Below are 13,778 nucleotides of genomic sequence, written 5' to 3'. Positions count from 1 at the left end.
AAACTAAATGAAGTCAGGCTCCAGGGACCACTGCTGGTAGTTTTCTGAGATTCTTCAGCAACTTGTAATGTTCCCAACGCTGGTGATTTTTCAACTAAAACTCCTTTGCCCTTTTCCTAATTTGTGTTTGTTTTGCAGGCAGCAGGGTCAGGGAGAGGCAGGGAAGCCTTGTCCCTCTGGGCAGTGGGTCCTGGGAGAAGAGGCCGGTACAGAGAAGCAGTTCGCTCACCTGAGAGCTGGGGCCTGGCCAGAGGGAGCCCGCAGGTGGGGCCGGGAGGGGGGCTGCATCAGGGGCTGATCCCCCTGGAACTTGACTCTCAGTCCCAAGGAGGATCCCCTGCAACAGAACTCCGTGTTAGTGCTGGGGGAAGCCGTTCCCTTATCCTAAAATCTCCCTCTGAGGAAATGTCCTCGGAAGACATACTGAGAGCTTTAATTGCCGTGAAGATCTTTGCCCCACCTCGGGGCCTCCTTTTGACACCTGAATAAGGGGGAAAAGAGCCAGTGAACGACAACATATGCTAGTTTTCTGAAATTCACCCGTGATTCCAATCAAATTCCAATTGAAAATGGATGGCAGACTCAAGGATGCTTTTAGTCTGAAATGCTTTCGAAACAGTCAGAAACCCGGATTTTTTTCTTCAGCAGTGCGGGTCTTGGCGAAAGATTTCAAAGCGGGCTGGGAATCTGAACGGCGCTCTCCAGCTGCCTGGAGCCACCTGGAACTCTAGGACGTGGAGGTGGCCTGGAGCCCACAAACACCGGGGGCTAGGAAATGCGAGGAAGTGGTTGTGCTCCAAACTTGAAATCCAAAGCTGCTCTCACGGTCACTTTCTAGTGGTGATTTTGGGGAGCGAGTTAAATTTTTTTCCTTTTGCTCTCTTCTTCCTCAGGCATCCGCTTTACTTCCTGTGCTAATGAGAATGATGTCGCTAAGGCAGCAGAGATGAAGTATGGACCCCTGAAAACAGGGACAAACGTAGGGCAAAGAACAACCATCAGTCTTGTGTTAGGCAGTTCTTCAAAAGCTGCCGAAGGTTTACGTCCAGGAAGCTCAATGATGTGAAGAACAAGGTCGTGGGGTGGACACATGATGGTGCTACCCGGCATATGCTATATTGTGAATAAGAAGTCCTGTCGAGTCAAACCAGTAAGGTTTGAGGCTAAAGGGACTCCTGGCCACTGGCTGAGACAGGGGACAGGCTGGAAGTCTGGTGGCCAAGACCTCCAGTGACATCAGAGGGGATGGGAGGAGCCAGAGGTGGAGCCTGCGGGAGGGAACTGTTTGCTCCGTTCAGGCTTATGTCACTCACCAAGTGAATGACAGCTCAGCGTTAAAACACACATTTCGCTTTAGGAAAATCTGGTATAAAAGCAGGCCACTTAAGCTTTTTGTGGTCCACACAGCATTACGATATCTTGGCACATAATCATGTAGACAAGTTACAATAAATCATTTTGGTAAAAACAGGTCTCGGGAGGAACATTCTTACCAAGCTCCTCACAGTGTAGGGAATCAATTGTCCTTCACACCAAATCGTCTCCCAGGTGTCTACTGATGACACACAGCCCTCTTGGCGAACGAGAAGACCTACGCTGCAAGTGTGAACTCTGTCCGTCATTACGAGCGCAACAGGGCGTGTGGTCACTGTAATGAAGCCAGACTCATGCCGGGGTCTCAAAAAACGTTTGTTTGAAACTTCCTTTTTCCTTTCAGCTACCTTGATTTTATCGTGCGCGCTCCTGCCCTCTTCTTGCTATGAGGCTCTGAAAGCTGCTTTGATACTGATGGTCGGGTTGGGCTCCCTGGACACATTTCTTGGAGGCCCCATGTGTGGCCTGGGGCTGGGCAGTGGTGGCAGAAGGAGGACATCCTAATGGAGTCGGCTGAAATGGGAGTCTGACCCGGCGTGGGATAGGGTGGGGATGACATTCAGGGAATCGGCAAGGAGCGGCCGTGGCCAGCTGCCCACAGGTGATCTCCTGGAGGCACCTGCAGGACCCACTTGGGTCCTACCCTGAGGTTTTCAGTTCCTCCAAAACAAGAGCTATTTTTCCAATGGTATCTGATTTAAAAAAAGAAAAAAAAGTAGTCTGCTGGCTACTGCTTACCCAATGTCTGGTGAGACAGGAGGAAAGCAGATCTGTTTTTGCTGAGTGGCCCAGAGGGCAGACGCCCTCAGGGCTACTTCACTCTTCTGCTCTAGCACGGAGAAGGGGCCTGGGAAAGGCCTTGAACAGGCTAGCATGGCCCAGCGGGTGCTGGAATGTCTGTCACGTTTTAATGTATGTATTTTTTTTTTTAAGATTTATTTATTTATGCAAAAGGCAGAGTTAGAGAGAGGGAGGGTCAGAGAGAGAGAGAAAGGGGGAGAGAGAGAGAAAGAGAGAGGGAGAGGGAGAGAGAGATCATCCATCTACTGTTCCACTCTCCAAGTGGCTACAATGGCCCAGGGCCGGGCCAGGCTGAAGCCAGGAGCCAGGAGCTTCCTCTGGTCTCCCACTTGGGTGCAGAGGCCCAAGCACTTGGGCCACCCTCCGTTGCTTTCCCATACGCATTAGCAGGGAGCCGGGTCAGAGTGAACCAGTACCAACATGGGCCGCGGGCCGCTGTAGATGGCGGCTCAATCCAATACACCACAAGGCCAACCCCTGGATGTCACATTTTAAACACTGAGTCAGAAGTGGGTGGTTAGCCTAGCCTGTTTAGATTCATGCATTCCACATTGGAGTGACTGGGGTGAATTCTCAGCTCCCATCCTGACTCCAGCTTCCTGACAATGCAGAGCCCAGTAGACAGGGTGTTGGCTGCTGCCAACCAAGTGGTTGATCTGGGTTGAGTTCCTGGCTTCCAACTTCAGCTCTGACCCAGCCCCAGCTGTTGTGGATGGTTGGGAAGTGAACCAGTGATGAGAGCTCTGTCTCTGTGTGTCTCACTGCCTCTGAAATAATACTTATAAAAATAGAAGTTAAAAATAAGCCCTGGATCAGCACACTGCTGTCAATGAGAACCATCATAGTGGAACCTATGATGTCTGGTGAGCCTCTATAAGGCCGGGAGGCCGGCGTCTGTCCACCTAACCCCCACACCTTCCGAAGACCCTGTCCTCTCAGCTCCCTCAGTGGATGGCCAGCTCAGTTGCTTCCAAGGCAGGGGCAGGAGAATGCAGCCTCCCCTAGTCCACTGTGGTCTCACTGTTGCAGTGCTGTGTCTGCTGTCCGGCAGCTGAAAATGGGTCTCGGGGTGCATGGAGGCCCCGGGCCAGTTTTTGATCAACTGCTGCTGCTGCTGACAACACAGCGGCCTGGGATCCAGGCTCCCAGCAGGTTGTTTGTCCTTCTACTTCCTAGTGTCAGCAGTCTTGGGAACAGGAAATGGTTTGTGCAATAGGAAGTGGCAGAAAACTGATGACTAAATACTTTTGAACTCTGTGGATAGTTTCAACGTAAACAGAGATATTTACACACATTCCAAAATGCATGTGTATTGATAAATATGAGTTCTATCCGGGCCTCGTTCTTTTTAGTTTCTAAAATGCTGGTGCTTATTGAATTCTTACTGAGACCCAGGTATTTTCTAGGCACTTCATGTTTGGGAACAAAGGTACCCCTAACAGCCTTGTGTTGCACTGTCCCATTTTACAGGTGAGCAAAAAGAGGCAAGAGATCATTTAAGCAACTTCTGGGAAGTGGCAGAGCCGAGAACTGGACCTAGGACCGCCCTCCCTCTGCAGGAGGGAGGTTCCAGGCCTCCACTCAGCTTTGACATGCGGGAGAGGCATCTCTACAGTCTGGGCACATGGTTCAACGGTGGGGCTAAGGTATTATTAGCTCATATTTGCACAATGCACAGGAAGTACTTATTAAAAGGGCCCCAAAGCACTTGTCTAAGCATAAAGATGAAAGCCCCCCCTCCACCCACCCCTCGGGGCTCGGCGTTGAGTGGCCCTGACACAGGCACTGCCTGCTTCTTTCCCTCCTGGGCTCCGTGTCTGCTCCCTGCCCCCACACAGAGTGGCAGGGCCCGGCTGGGGCGGCCTGATCAAGGGCAAGTGTGCCTTCATGAAATCAGGCATGGGACCAGCTGAAATGTTGAAACCAGTCAGCTGAGGGGGAGACGAGAGTCAAGTCTGGCTGCGCCGGTCCCCAGAGGTCAGGAAGCTGGCACAGAGAAGGGCTGGCTCTCTGGTCCCCAGCAGCCCCGAGAGGAACTGGAGCCAGCGGCAGCTTGCTGCCGGCATGTCAGCTGAGCAGATGGGCTGCAAAACTGTCTTCAAACTCCCGGAATCCAGGTCCTTCTTCTCTTTCCCCAGCACACAACTTAGTTTGTTTTTCTAGTTCCCGCCTCCCTTCTTTCTGCTCTTCTGGTAGCTTTACCTGCACAGAGAAAAGGCACCAGCACTGGCTGTCACGGTTTGAGCTTGCAGTGTCTCGCTAGTACTTAATCCCCGGCTCACACTGTAGATATAGGGCATGCCTTCTGGAGCTGTTAAACCGAAAGTGTTACTCCTTTCGCTAGGTTACATTGTACTTCCATCCACAAATCCACACTCGCTAGTAAGGAATATTGAGAAAAATGCAGTTCAATTAATGCCAGTTAATCGAGCTGGTGGCCCTTGAAGATCTATAAAATGTAACTGTAACATACTTTTACAGATGGGCTTAGACCGAATAATTAGGAAACAGTAAATGCTGGCGTCATCAGTATTACTTGTCCAGCTCAGCAAAGGAACACGAGTGGCTACGTAGAGAGGGGAGGGAGCAGAACAGAGATACTTTGGTGTGAAATGCAGTTTATCATAAGGAAGGTGATTACTCATTGTTCAGCACTGGCAAGAACCTGTTTTAAAAAATATTATTTGGGGGTGGGGGAAATAGCAAAACCGAAGGCTTTGTGATTTCAATGTAACTGGGTGAACATGACTTTCATGAACCTTTCTAAATGTGGACATATGAAGGGACTTCTGAAAGTTTGTGTTAAAGCAGGATTAAAAGATGGGTTTATTGGGGCCGGTGCTGTGGTGTAATGCGTAAAGCCTCAGCCTATGACACTGGCATCCCATTCGGGCACTGGTTTGAGTCTGGGCTGCTCCACTTCCGATTAAGCACCTTGCTAACGTGCTTGGGAAAGTAGTGGAAGATAACCAAAGTGCTTGGGCCCCTGCACCATGTGGGAGACCTCCTGGCTCCTGGCTTCAGATCAGCCCAGCTCAGGCCGCTGCAGCCATTAGAGGAGTGAACCAGCAGATGGAAGATTTCTCTGTCTCTGCCTCTTTTGGTAATTCTGCCTTTCAAATAAATAAATAAATATTTTTTAGCAGATAAATATATTTTTTTGACAGGCAGAGTGGACAGTGAGAGAGAGAGACAGAGAGAAAGGTCTTCCTTTTCCGTTGGTTCACCCCCCAGTGGCCGCTGCGACCGGCGCACTGCGCTGATCTGAAGCCAGGAGCCAGAGGCTTCTCCTTGTCTCCCATGCAGGTGCAGGGCCCAAGGACTTGGGCCATCCTCCACTGCACTTCCGGGCCACAGCAGAGAGCTGGCCTGGAAGAGGGGCAACCGGGACAGAATCCGACGCCCTGACCGGAACTAGAACCCGGTGTGCCGGCGCGCAAGGTGGAGGATTAGCCTATTGAGCCACGGCACCGGCAGCAAATAAATGTTTTTTAAAAATTCAAAAGAAAAATTTTAAAAAAGATAGGTTTATTCTGGTGCAAAAATTTCTTGAAATCTATGCATGCATTTTTTCATAATATGCATTTTCATGAGCTTTTGGAAGACCTCACCTATACCTAAAGAATCTATATGTATATTAGACACAAAATTATCTATTCTCATTTTAGTTAGTAAGAACAAATAAACTCATGTTTACTGGACATGAAGATATGAAACAAAGTAATTTTCTAAATATGTAAAGATGATGCAAATAGAGGTAATAGTCCAAAATGTTTTAGTAATTGGTATAGCATGGGTATCAAGGGACTAGATTGTCTGCCTGCCCTGGTACTGCACCTGTGGTTTCTGGGTCCCAGGGTGAGTCCCAGATTTGGGTATATTGCTCAGAGGAGTGACTGTTCACCGAGTGTAGTGCAGAGATTTCAAGTTTTTTTTTTTTCCCAAAAATTTTACTGATTTTGAAAAACAGTGAGAGAGAGAGAGAGAGACTTCCATCTCCTTGCTCACTCCCCAGATGGCCCCAACAGCTGGGGCAGGGCCAGGTTGAAGCCAAGAGTGTATAAGCAGGGAACTGGATAGGAAGTGAAGCAGCCAGGATGGAAACCAATGCCCGTATGGGATGCAGATGTTGCAGGCGGTGGCTTAACCTGCTGGACTATGGCACTGTCCACATATTTAAACATTTACAAATGAACACAGCAGTACTGGTGTGTACTGGTTGACTACCAGGGCAGCAGACAATCTCCTATCTAAAAAAGTAAAAAAGGGAAAATGATTCTGATAAAATCACATCACTATGCAAGCTGTTTTAATGTGAGGAGGTACTCATTTTCTGACCTACTACAGATTCAGAAGACTACGGCTGCTCTGGCCCACTTGCCTCCAGCGCTATGTCTCTTGCCGAGTATGATGTTTCTCGCACTCAACAAGCCTTCTCAGCAGTCACCGGATCACACTGCACACAGTGTACGCACAGCCAAAGGCTAGGGCTCCCATCACGGCCCTCCCACGTCCCTGTGACACTGAAGGCACAGAACGCTTGCACCTCAGATGCTGTTGTGAGCAGCTTACACAGCTGCCTGCCCTCCCTAGAGGCCAAGGAACTCTACATTTCTGTTTTTCTTTTGTTCAATGAAATAAGTAATTATTGAGAGTGGGCTGCTTCTAAGGCACTTCAAGAACAGGAAGAGGAATAAGGCTCTACTTGTAGCAAGTTCTTCTGCTAAGAGTTTGAGATGAAATTTTTTTTGTGCTCTTCTTTTTATTAAGTTGTAATGTGCTAAAGAAAAAGAAAAGATTTGGCCTTAATCCTTTGAAAACTGTAAAAATGTAAGCTTTTTACCCAAATGTATTATATTGTCTATGGGAAACCAAAAAATCCTTAAAATATTTTTATTTCAGTAAGGAATGTAAAAATTGGACACCTATATATGTTTAAATAAAATGTTTATTGCCATTGCATGATCACGCATACACATATAGGGCCATCCTAGGCACAGAAATGAAATTACCACCAAGTAACCTGATCTTGATGAGAAAATTTTATCCAGAATCACAGAATTTTAGAACTCCTGAAGACTCCCAAGGTCACTTAGTTCAACTCACAGACAGACTGAATTAGTTACTCAGGGCTTTGTAGCTTATTAAGATGGAATTCATAAGGCCTTTTTTATACCCAGCTCAGCAATCTTTTCTCTATACAACACCAGCTGTATCTCAATTAGATACAAGGGCTCAGTATTTGAAAAAACTTAACATTACCACTGAAAGGAAGAAAGACTCAAAGATGCCAGCTATTTCGGTCCTTAAAATTCAAAGCTCTTGGGCATCTACCTTTAACCTACAGAAGGGCCAGTGTCCTGTGGTAAGTCACTTACCAGTTTGAAGGTCTGGATTGAATTCTGTCCTCAGCATCTACTACCTGTGTGACAAAAGTCAGGTTCTTTAGTTAACCCTCTGGGGCTTGGCTTATTCAACTGTAAAATTGGGATAATTATTAACCTAGAGTCTTTGGGCACTCAGTTACTAAGGGCCTGACCCTTCGTTGGGGCTCTTATAAAATGCCAGTCTTCTTTTTGGTCTCTCCTCAGTCCCCTTGGGAGCTCATTTTAGACGGCACAGATCCGCAGAAATTACTGGAAAGTTACAGTCAGTCTGTAAGTCACATTGTAGTAAAGGACAATGGCATTTCATCAAATATCTGGGACACGAGCAGTTACTTCCTCTGCTCATACAATGTTTACCCATGCTAGCTGTTTAAAACTAACTCACAGACCATGAATTACACCGAATCTGTTTAATACATTAAAATCTAATCACAGATTCATCCTGAATGATTTGGATCCTGAAGGAAGAAGGCCATTCAGCGCAGTTCAGGGGCACGCTGCTGACATCATTTTGCAGTCCTAAAGCCAGGGGTCGGTCTGAAAGTTGATCAAAACAAAATGCATTTTTAATTCACTCTCATATTCCTATAATTAATGGACACTTTTAGTTGAGGTTTCTGTTTCAATATGGAACGAAGCAGCTTGCATTGCATGGCTCAAGGGCCTGAATCCTGGCAGAGACTGTTTTTACCTCTAGAGTTTCACTTAGGGTCAAATGAGTAGAAACCTTACACCGTCAGTTAACATTTAACCACTGTGCAGTGCAGTGGTTTCAGCTGAACGTTGGTACTACATCTGGAACTGCCCTGCTAGTGGTTTGAAAAGGCAGGAAAATTAACATGGGAACGGCTGTGGGGAATCTCACAAACGCTGAATTTGTACTGAGAGATAAATATGCCTGCAGTTGATTGATTCATTTCCTTGTAGTTAAAACAGTGCCCAAGTCCCTTCATGGACAAACACTTAGGCTTGGCACTGCAGGCCAACCAGGACCTGGCACCCACTACTCTCCATGGAAACGCCTATCCTACACCCTGGCACTTTCCTCCTCTCCAAGTTCTTGTTCGTGCCTTCCCCGTGCACTTGGAGCCTTCCCTTAGCCACGGGTCAAACCCTGTGCCCTCGTGCAGCTGTGTAGGTTTTCCAGAAGAAAGGGCAGTGCTCAGCGACCCTGCGACAGCACTGTGTCTGCTCTGTACTTGGCAGTTACCAGGTAACTTCAAAAGATGGTGGCATTAAACTCCCAGCTTAGTCTGAGAGTTAACCACCTCTGGGTTAACGATATTCACTGACGTACAATAGGTATTCAGAAGGTTTGATTACCATATTCACACTTAAAACCTGCCATTTGCAGTCTTTCAAATAGCACCTCCTATATATTGCACAATTTAAAATGATACCCAAGACATCTATTAGGACAATAAACAACTACAGACATACCAAAAACTTTCCTCTTCCCTTTGAGGAAAACTAAAGGATTAAGATTTCTAAAAAGGCAGGCCGCCTGCACCCATGTGGGAGACTCAGAAGAAGTTCCTGGCTTTGGATCCCTCCAGCTCCAGCTGTTGTGGCTGTTTGGGGAGCGGCCAATTGGGGAGTGAACCATCGGATGGAAGACCTCGCTCTCTCGGCCTCTGCCTCTCTGTAACTCTGCCTTTCAAATAAGTAAATACATCTTTAAAAAAAGATTTCTAAGAAGAACACTGACAAAAAGTCATCAAACAGGGGATCTTTAAGTCCAAGAAACACTTTAGCTCCTGCGAGAACTTCTCAGTGATGAAGACAGAGAAGTGTTCAAATATTGTAAATTTTCCCTTTTAAATGTCAAGAACAGCAAAAAGCAAATAGAACCTATGAAATGTAAGAGAATAGAAAAGAGATTTCCACTCATGGTTAATTACTGATCATTTTTAGGGCCAACAGATTAGATGACATAATTTCTCACAGTGCAAGAAAGCTATTACATGGCCCTTCAACAGGACACTCTATACCTAGTGTATATTGTAACATTGTGAATATTGTATTATGATAATCTGATAATTGAGGCTTTGCACATTAATTAAAAATTTTTAGGTTTCTTGAAGGGAAGACGTGTATCCCAAGAACTTTTGTATTCCTTGCCGAATCTTGTGCATATTGGATAATTACTGCTGTAATATAAGGTTTCTTTGAAAAGCTTATGGAAAAATGGAATCAAAATTTCAAAACCTTTTGAAATCCATTTTTTTTCCTAACAAGTGTTTTTGAGGAACTTTTTGTTTGAAGTACTCTCTGTGTGTATCTAAAATGCTTGAGGCAGGAGCATAGGGGAGGACAAAGGAGAGGCACCGTGGGTGTCTGGGATGGGGCAGGTACCTCCACTGAGAGCCACTGCCCTCTGCGGTGGGTCCTGAGGTGGCCAGGGACCGGCTGCTCCTTAGCATCATCCGCCCACCTCCAGTGTTTGCTGCAAGGATTGCAGGAACGACACAGGTAAGGGTTTCCTGGTTTCTGGTACAAGTGCTTAGTTCTTTCTGAATAGCTATTTACTGAGTACCTATGTTGACCATGTGCTTTTGAGGTGTTGGGAATTCCAAACAGAAGAGAGTAAAGTCCTTGCTCTCATGGAGCTCACGGTGTAGCGCCAGGTGGCAAACAAACTGAACTAGTCATATATGGCAGGTGGAAACCAACGCTGTGAAAAGTAAAAGGAGGGGAAGTGTGTGTGTGCGTGTGCACTCCATGCACGGTTTCATCCAAGGTATTAAGGGAGGCTTTCTCTGGAGAGACCAAAGTCAGGGAGCCCAGCTGGCAGATGGAGGAGAAAGGGCATCCTTGGGAGAGCAAACGACAAGTCTGGAGGCCTGGTGGGGAAGCTCGCTTGGCGAGTTCAAGCATCAGGAGGGGCTCTGGGGGCTAGAGCCCAGTGGGAAGGGCAGAGCAGGACTGGGAGGTCGGCAGGTCAGCAGCAAGCAGGGGTCGGGATCTGTGAACTCTGGGCTCTCTTCTGCACAGGGAAACCATGTGAGAGAGAAGCGACCGACCGATGTATATCCGAAAAGGTGATACACAGAGCCACCATCAACTGCTGCAGCCCGAACGGACTCCACACGGGCAACGAACGCTGCCCATCATGCTTGTTCCACCCGGTTCAGTCGGATCACCGCCAGTGGTTAAGCCAAATGCAACTGCAGCCTCTGTGGGTCGAAGACGGGGGCACGTGGTCATACGGTTCAACCCGATCTACTGGATGGGGTCCGCGGAAAGGTTCCGAGTCCGCCAGGACTCCTCAGCTGCAGGCTCGCGTTTTCCACGACGTGCAGTGGGGGTAACAGCATAAGCGAAGCCATCGGTGTGCACTAACATTAAGTGAGATACAGGACACAGACCCGGCACCCACCACAGGACCCCAGCGCTAGCTACCTAAGCCAGCTGAGGAGGGGAGACTCACATCTTTCATTTCAGAGATCAAATGAGCAAATCAGCGTCCAAACCTTTGAAAGCTCCAGCAGCGTCCGTGATGGTCGTTAGAGACAACAGCTTTGTGATCAAATTCACTAATCCCCGCATTTATACAAACTCATCAATTAAACAGATAATTAGGCGAATATTCTGAGGCTCTTTAAACGGCTGTGGCTGTTGGGGAATTTAAAATACTCGAGTTAAATGATCTTAATGCGTCTACCAAGTCAATTTCCTCTATCAAATTAATTTCAAAACAAACTGTGTTCTTTAAACGGGGACGCTAAAAGCGCCTGGCCACCGACATTCGCTCAACGCCTTACATGCAGACCGGACCTGCAAGCGCCCCTCAGGATTTGGGTAAGGCCAGATTGGAGGGTGAGAACCCCGCGTTCGGGGTTCAGACGCGGCGAGCTCCGCGGGGCTCTCCCAGCCGCCAAGCCGGGTCTGCACCGCGAGCTGAGCGGACACGGTCCGCAGGCTCAGCGGCCGAACCGGGCGCCCCCGGACTCCGCGGCGGCCGCCCCGGACGAGCCCCGCTGACGGGCTCCGAGCGGCCGGACATCACCGACCCGTCGGGACCGCCGCCCCCGGCCCAGGCCCCCGGCGCCGCTCCCCGGGCCCCGCGCATTCTCGGGGTTCCGTCCCAGCAAATCGCGAGGGGCGCAGAGGACGAAGCCGACGACGGCAGTGGTCACGCGTGGCTCCGCCGGCGGCTGAGGCCGGGGCAGCGCGGCACCGGGGGCTGGGACGTTCCCGGCTGCGTTCCCACCAGAGACCCGAGGGTCTCGGCGGCGCTCAGACCGCGGCCCGCGCGCGCCCGACGGCCGCCGGTGGGGCACCGGGACGCCCCCCGCACGCCCGGAGACCCCGCGCCCGGCCCCGCCCCCACGCAGGCGCGCTCCGGGCCTCCCCTCCCCCGCCGCGCGCCCGCCGAGCTCGGCGGGGGCGGAGCGACCCCCGGGAGGGGCGTGGACGCCGGGCTCGACGCGCGCACGCGCGCTGCAGCCTCACAGCTACGTGTCGGGCCACGTGACGCCCACCCCAAAGTCCCCCGTGAAGCAACAGGACGTTAGAAAGATTTCTCTTCTGGGGGGGGGGTGGGGGTGGCGGCTGGGGGAGGCTCAGAGACTGGTTTGAAAAAACTACAGTAACGGGCGGCCCCGGCGCGTCGTGGCGCGTCCCGCCGGGATTCCTCTCGCCGGCCGCGCCCGGGCCCGCAGCGGCGGCCGCGGATCCCGCCACCCGGCCCCTCCCACCCGGCAGCCCCGCACCCGCCCCTCCCGTGGTCGCGCCCGCACCGGGCGGCCACCCCGTCCCGGCGTCCAGGCCCGCGCGCGGCCCCTCGGGCCCCGTCCCGCCGAGGGACGCGAGAGGGCGGCAGCACGGCCGCGGCCCGGGCCGAGGGGCGGCGGCGGCGGCGGCGGCGGGAGGCGGGAGCGCGCCGGCCGGGCCCCGCTAACGGCCGCCCTGCGCGGCCCCGCCCGCCGCCCGCCCCCGGCCCTCCCCGCGCCGCCGCCCCTCCCCCCGCCGCCGCCGCCGCCGCCGCCGGCAGCGCCGCCTGAACTGAGGCGAACTCCGCCGCCAAGTGAGTGAGGAGGAGGAGGAGGAGAAGGAGGAGGAGGAGGAAGAGGAGGAGCGCAGTCAGAGCGCGGCGGCAGCGGCAGAGGCGCCTCGGCGGGGACCAGCCCAGAGAGCCCCCGAGCCCGCGGCACAGCGGCGGCGGCGCTGAGCGGGCGCGACCGGCCCCGCGGACGAGCGAGCGAGCGAGCGAGCGGCGGCGGCGGCGGCGGCCCGGCTCCTCCGCGGCCGCACTCGGCCCGCCGAGACCCGCCTCCCGCCCGCCGGCCTCGGGAGGGACGCGCCGAGCCGGGCGGCGGCCGGGAGCGCGTCGGGCCCGGGCGGAAAGTGCCTGCGGGGGGCGGGCGGGCGCGCGGAGCCGGCCGCCCCGGGGCTCGGCGCGGGAGCCAGAGCGGGAGCCGGCGCGGAGCGGGACGCCGAGTCCCGAGCGGCCGGCGGCCGGGGCTCGCCCCCGCCCCTCCCTCCTCTCCGGCGGCGGCGGCGGCGGCGGCGGCGGCGGGCGGAGTGAGCTGCGGAGCCTGGAATATGGTTGGGGAAATGGAAACGAAGGAGAAGCCGAAGCCCACCCCAGATTACCTGATGCAGCTGATGAACGACAAGAAGCTCATGAGCAGCCTGCCCAACTTCTGCGGGATCTTCAACCACCTCGAGCGGCTGCTGGACGAAGGTGAGCCGCCGCCCCGGCCCCGGCCCCGGCCCCGCCGGGCGACCCCTCTTCCCGGCTCGGGATGGTGGCGAGGGCGGGAAGGTCACGGCCGGGCGGGACCGCGCGCCCGGGGGACGGGAAGCCGGGGAAGGCGCACAAAGGAGGACCGGGCCGGGCCGGGCTCGCGGCGGGCGGGCCGGGGCCGGGCGCACCCGCCGGGCAGGACGCCCCCCGCTGGGCCGGGACTCCTCTCCCCCACCCCGCTGCCGGCGGCGCGCGCGGTGGAGCGCTGGGAGAGGCTCCTGTGGCTTTGGGGGTCCCGTTTCCGAAAAGCGGAGTGGGGCTGCGCAGGCCCGGGGGCCTCCCCGACCCTCCCCGAGAGCCAGCCCGGGCCGCGCCGCCAGCCGGGCGGGCTCGCGTGTCCCTGGCCCGCCCGCTCGGCCTCGCGTCTCCCCGTGCCCGCCCGCGGGGCGCACCCCGGCCTCGGGAGGCTTGGGTGGGCTCCGCGGACGGGCGGGCCGCGCGGGGTCCCCGTGCGTCTGGAGTTT

General features: G+C 53.1%; 1 protein-coding gene across 13 annotated transcripts in view; it reads left to right on the top strand.

Annotated features, from left to right (window-relative positions):
* Positions 1 to 12,739: 12,739 nt before the first annotated feature.
* Positions 12,740 to 13,778, top strand: part of QKI (QKI, KH domain containing RNA binding) — a 166,504-nt gene continuing 165,465 nt past the window's right edge. For all 13 annotated transcript variants that reach the window (XR_011388429.1, XR_011388428.1, XR_007923130.2 and 10 more), the window contains exon 1: positions 12,740 to 13,251. Coding sequence is in view for 9 of the 13 variants with exons in the window: in XM_051855180.2 (XP_051711140.1) it covers positions 13,110 to 13,251 (142 nt within the window). In the remaining 4 variants the exon portion in view is untranslated. The remainder of the gene's footprint in view (positions 13,252 to 13,778) is intronic.

Source organism: Oryctolagus cuniculus, chromosome 5 (genome assembly GCF_964237555.1).
Source record: "Oryctolagus cuniculus chromosome 5, mOryCun1.1, whole genome shotgun sequence".
NCBI classification, from domain to species: Eukaryota; Metazoa; Chordata; class Mammalia; order Lagomorpha; family Leporidae; genus Oryctolagus; species Oryctolagus cuniculus.
Note: the sequence above shows the minus strand (reverse complement) of the source record. Positions and strands in the feature narration are given on the sequence as shown.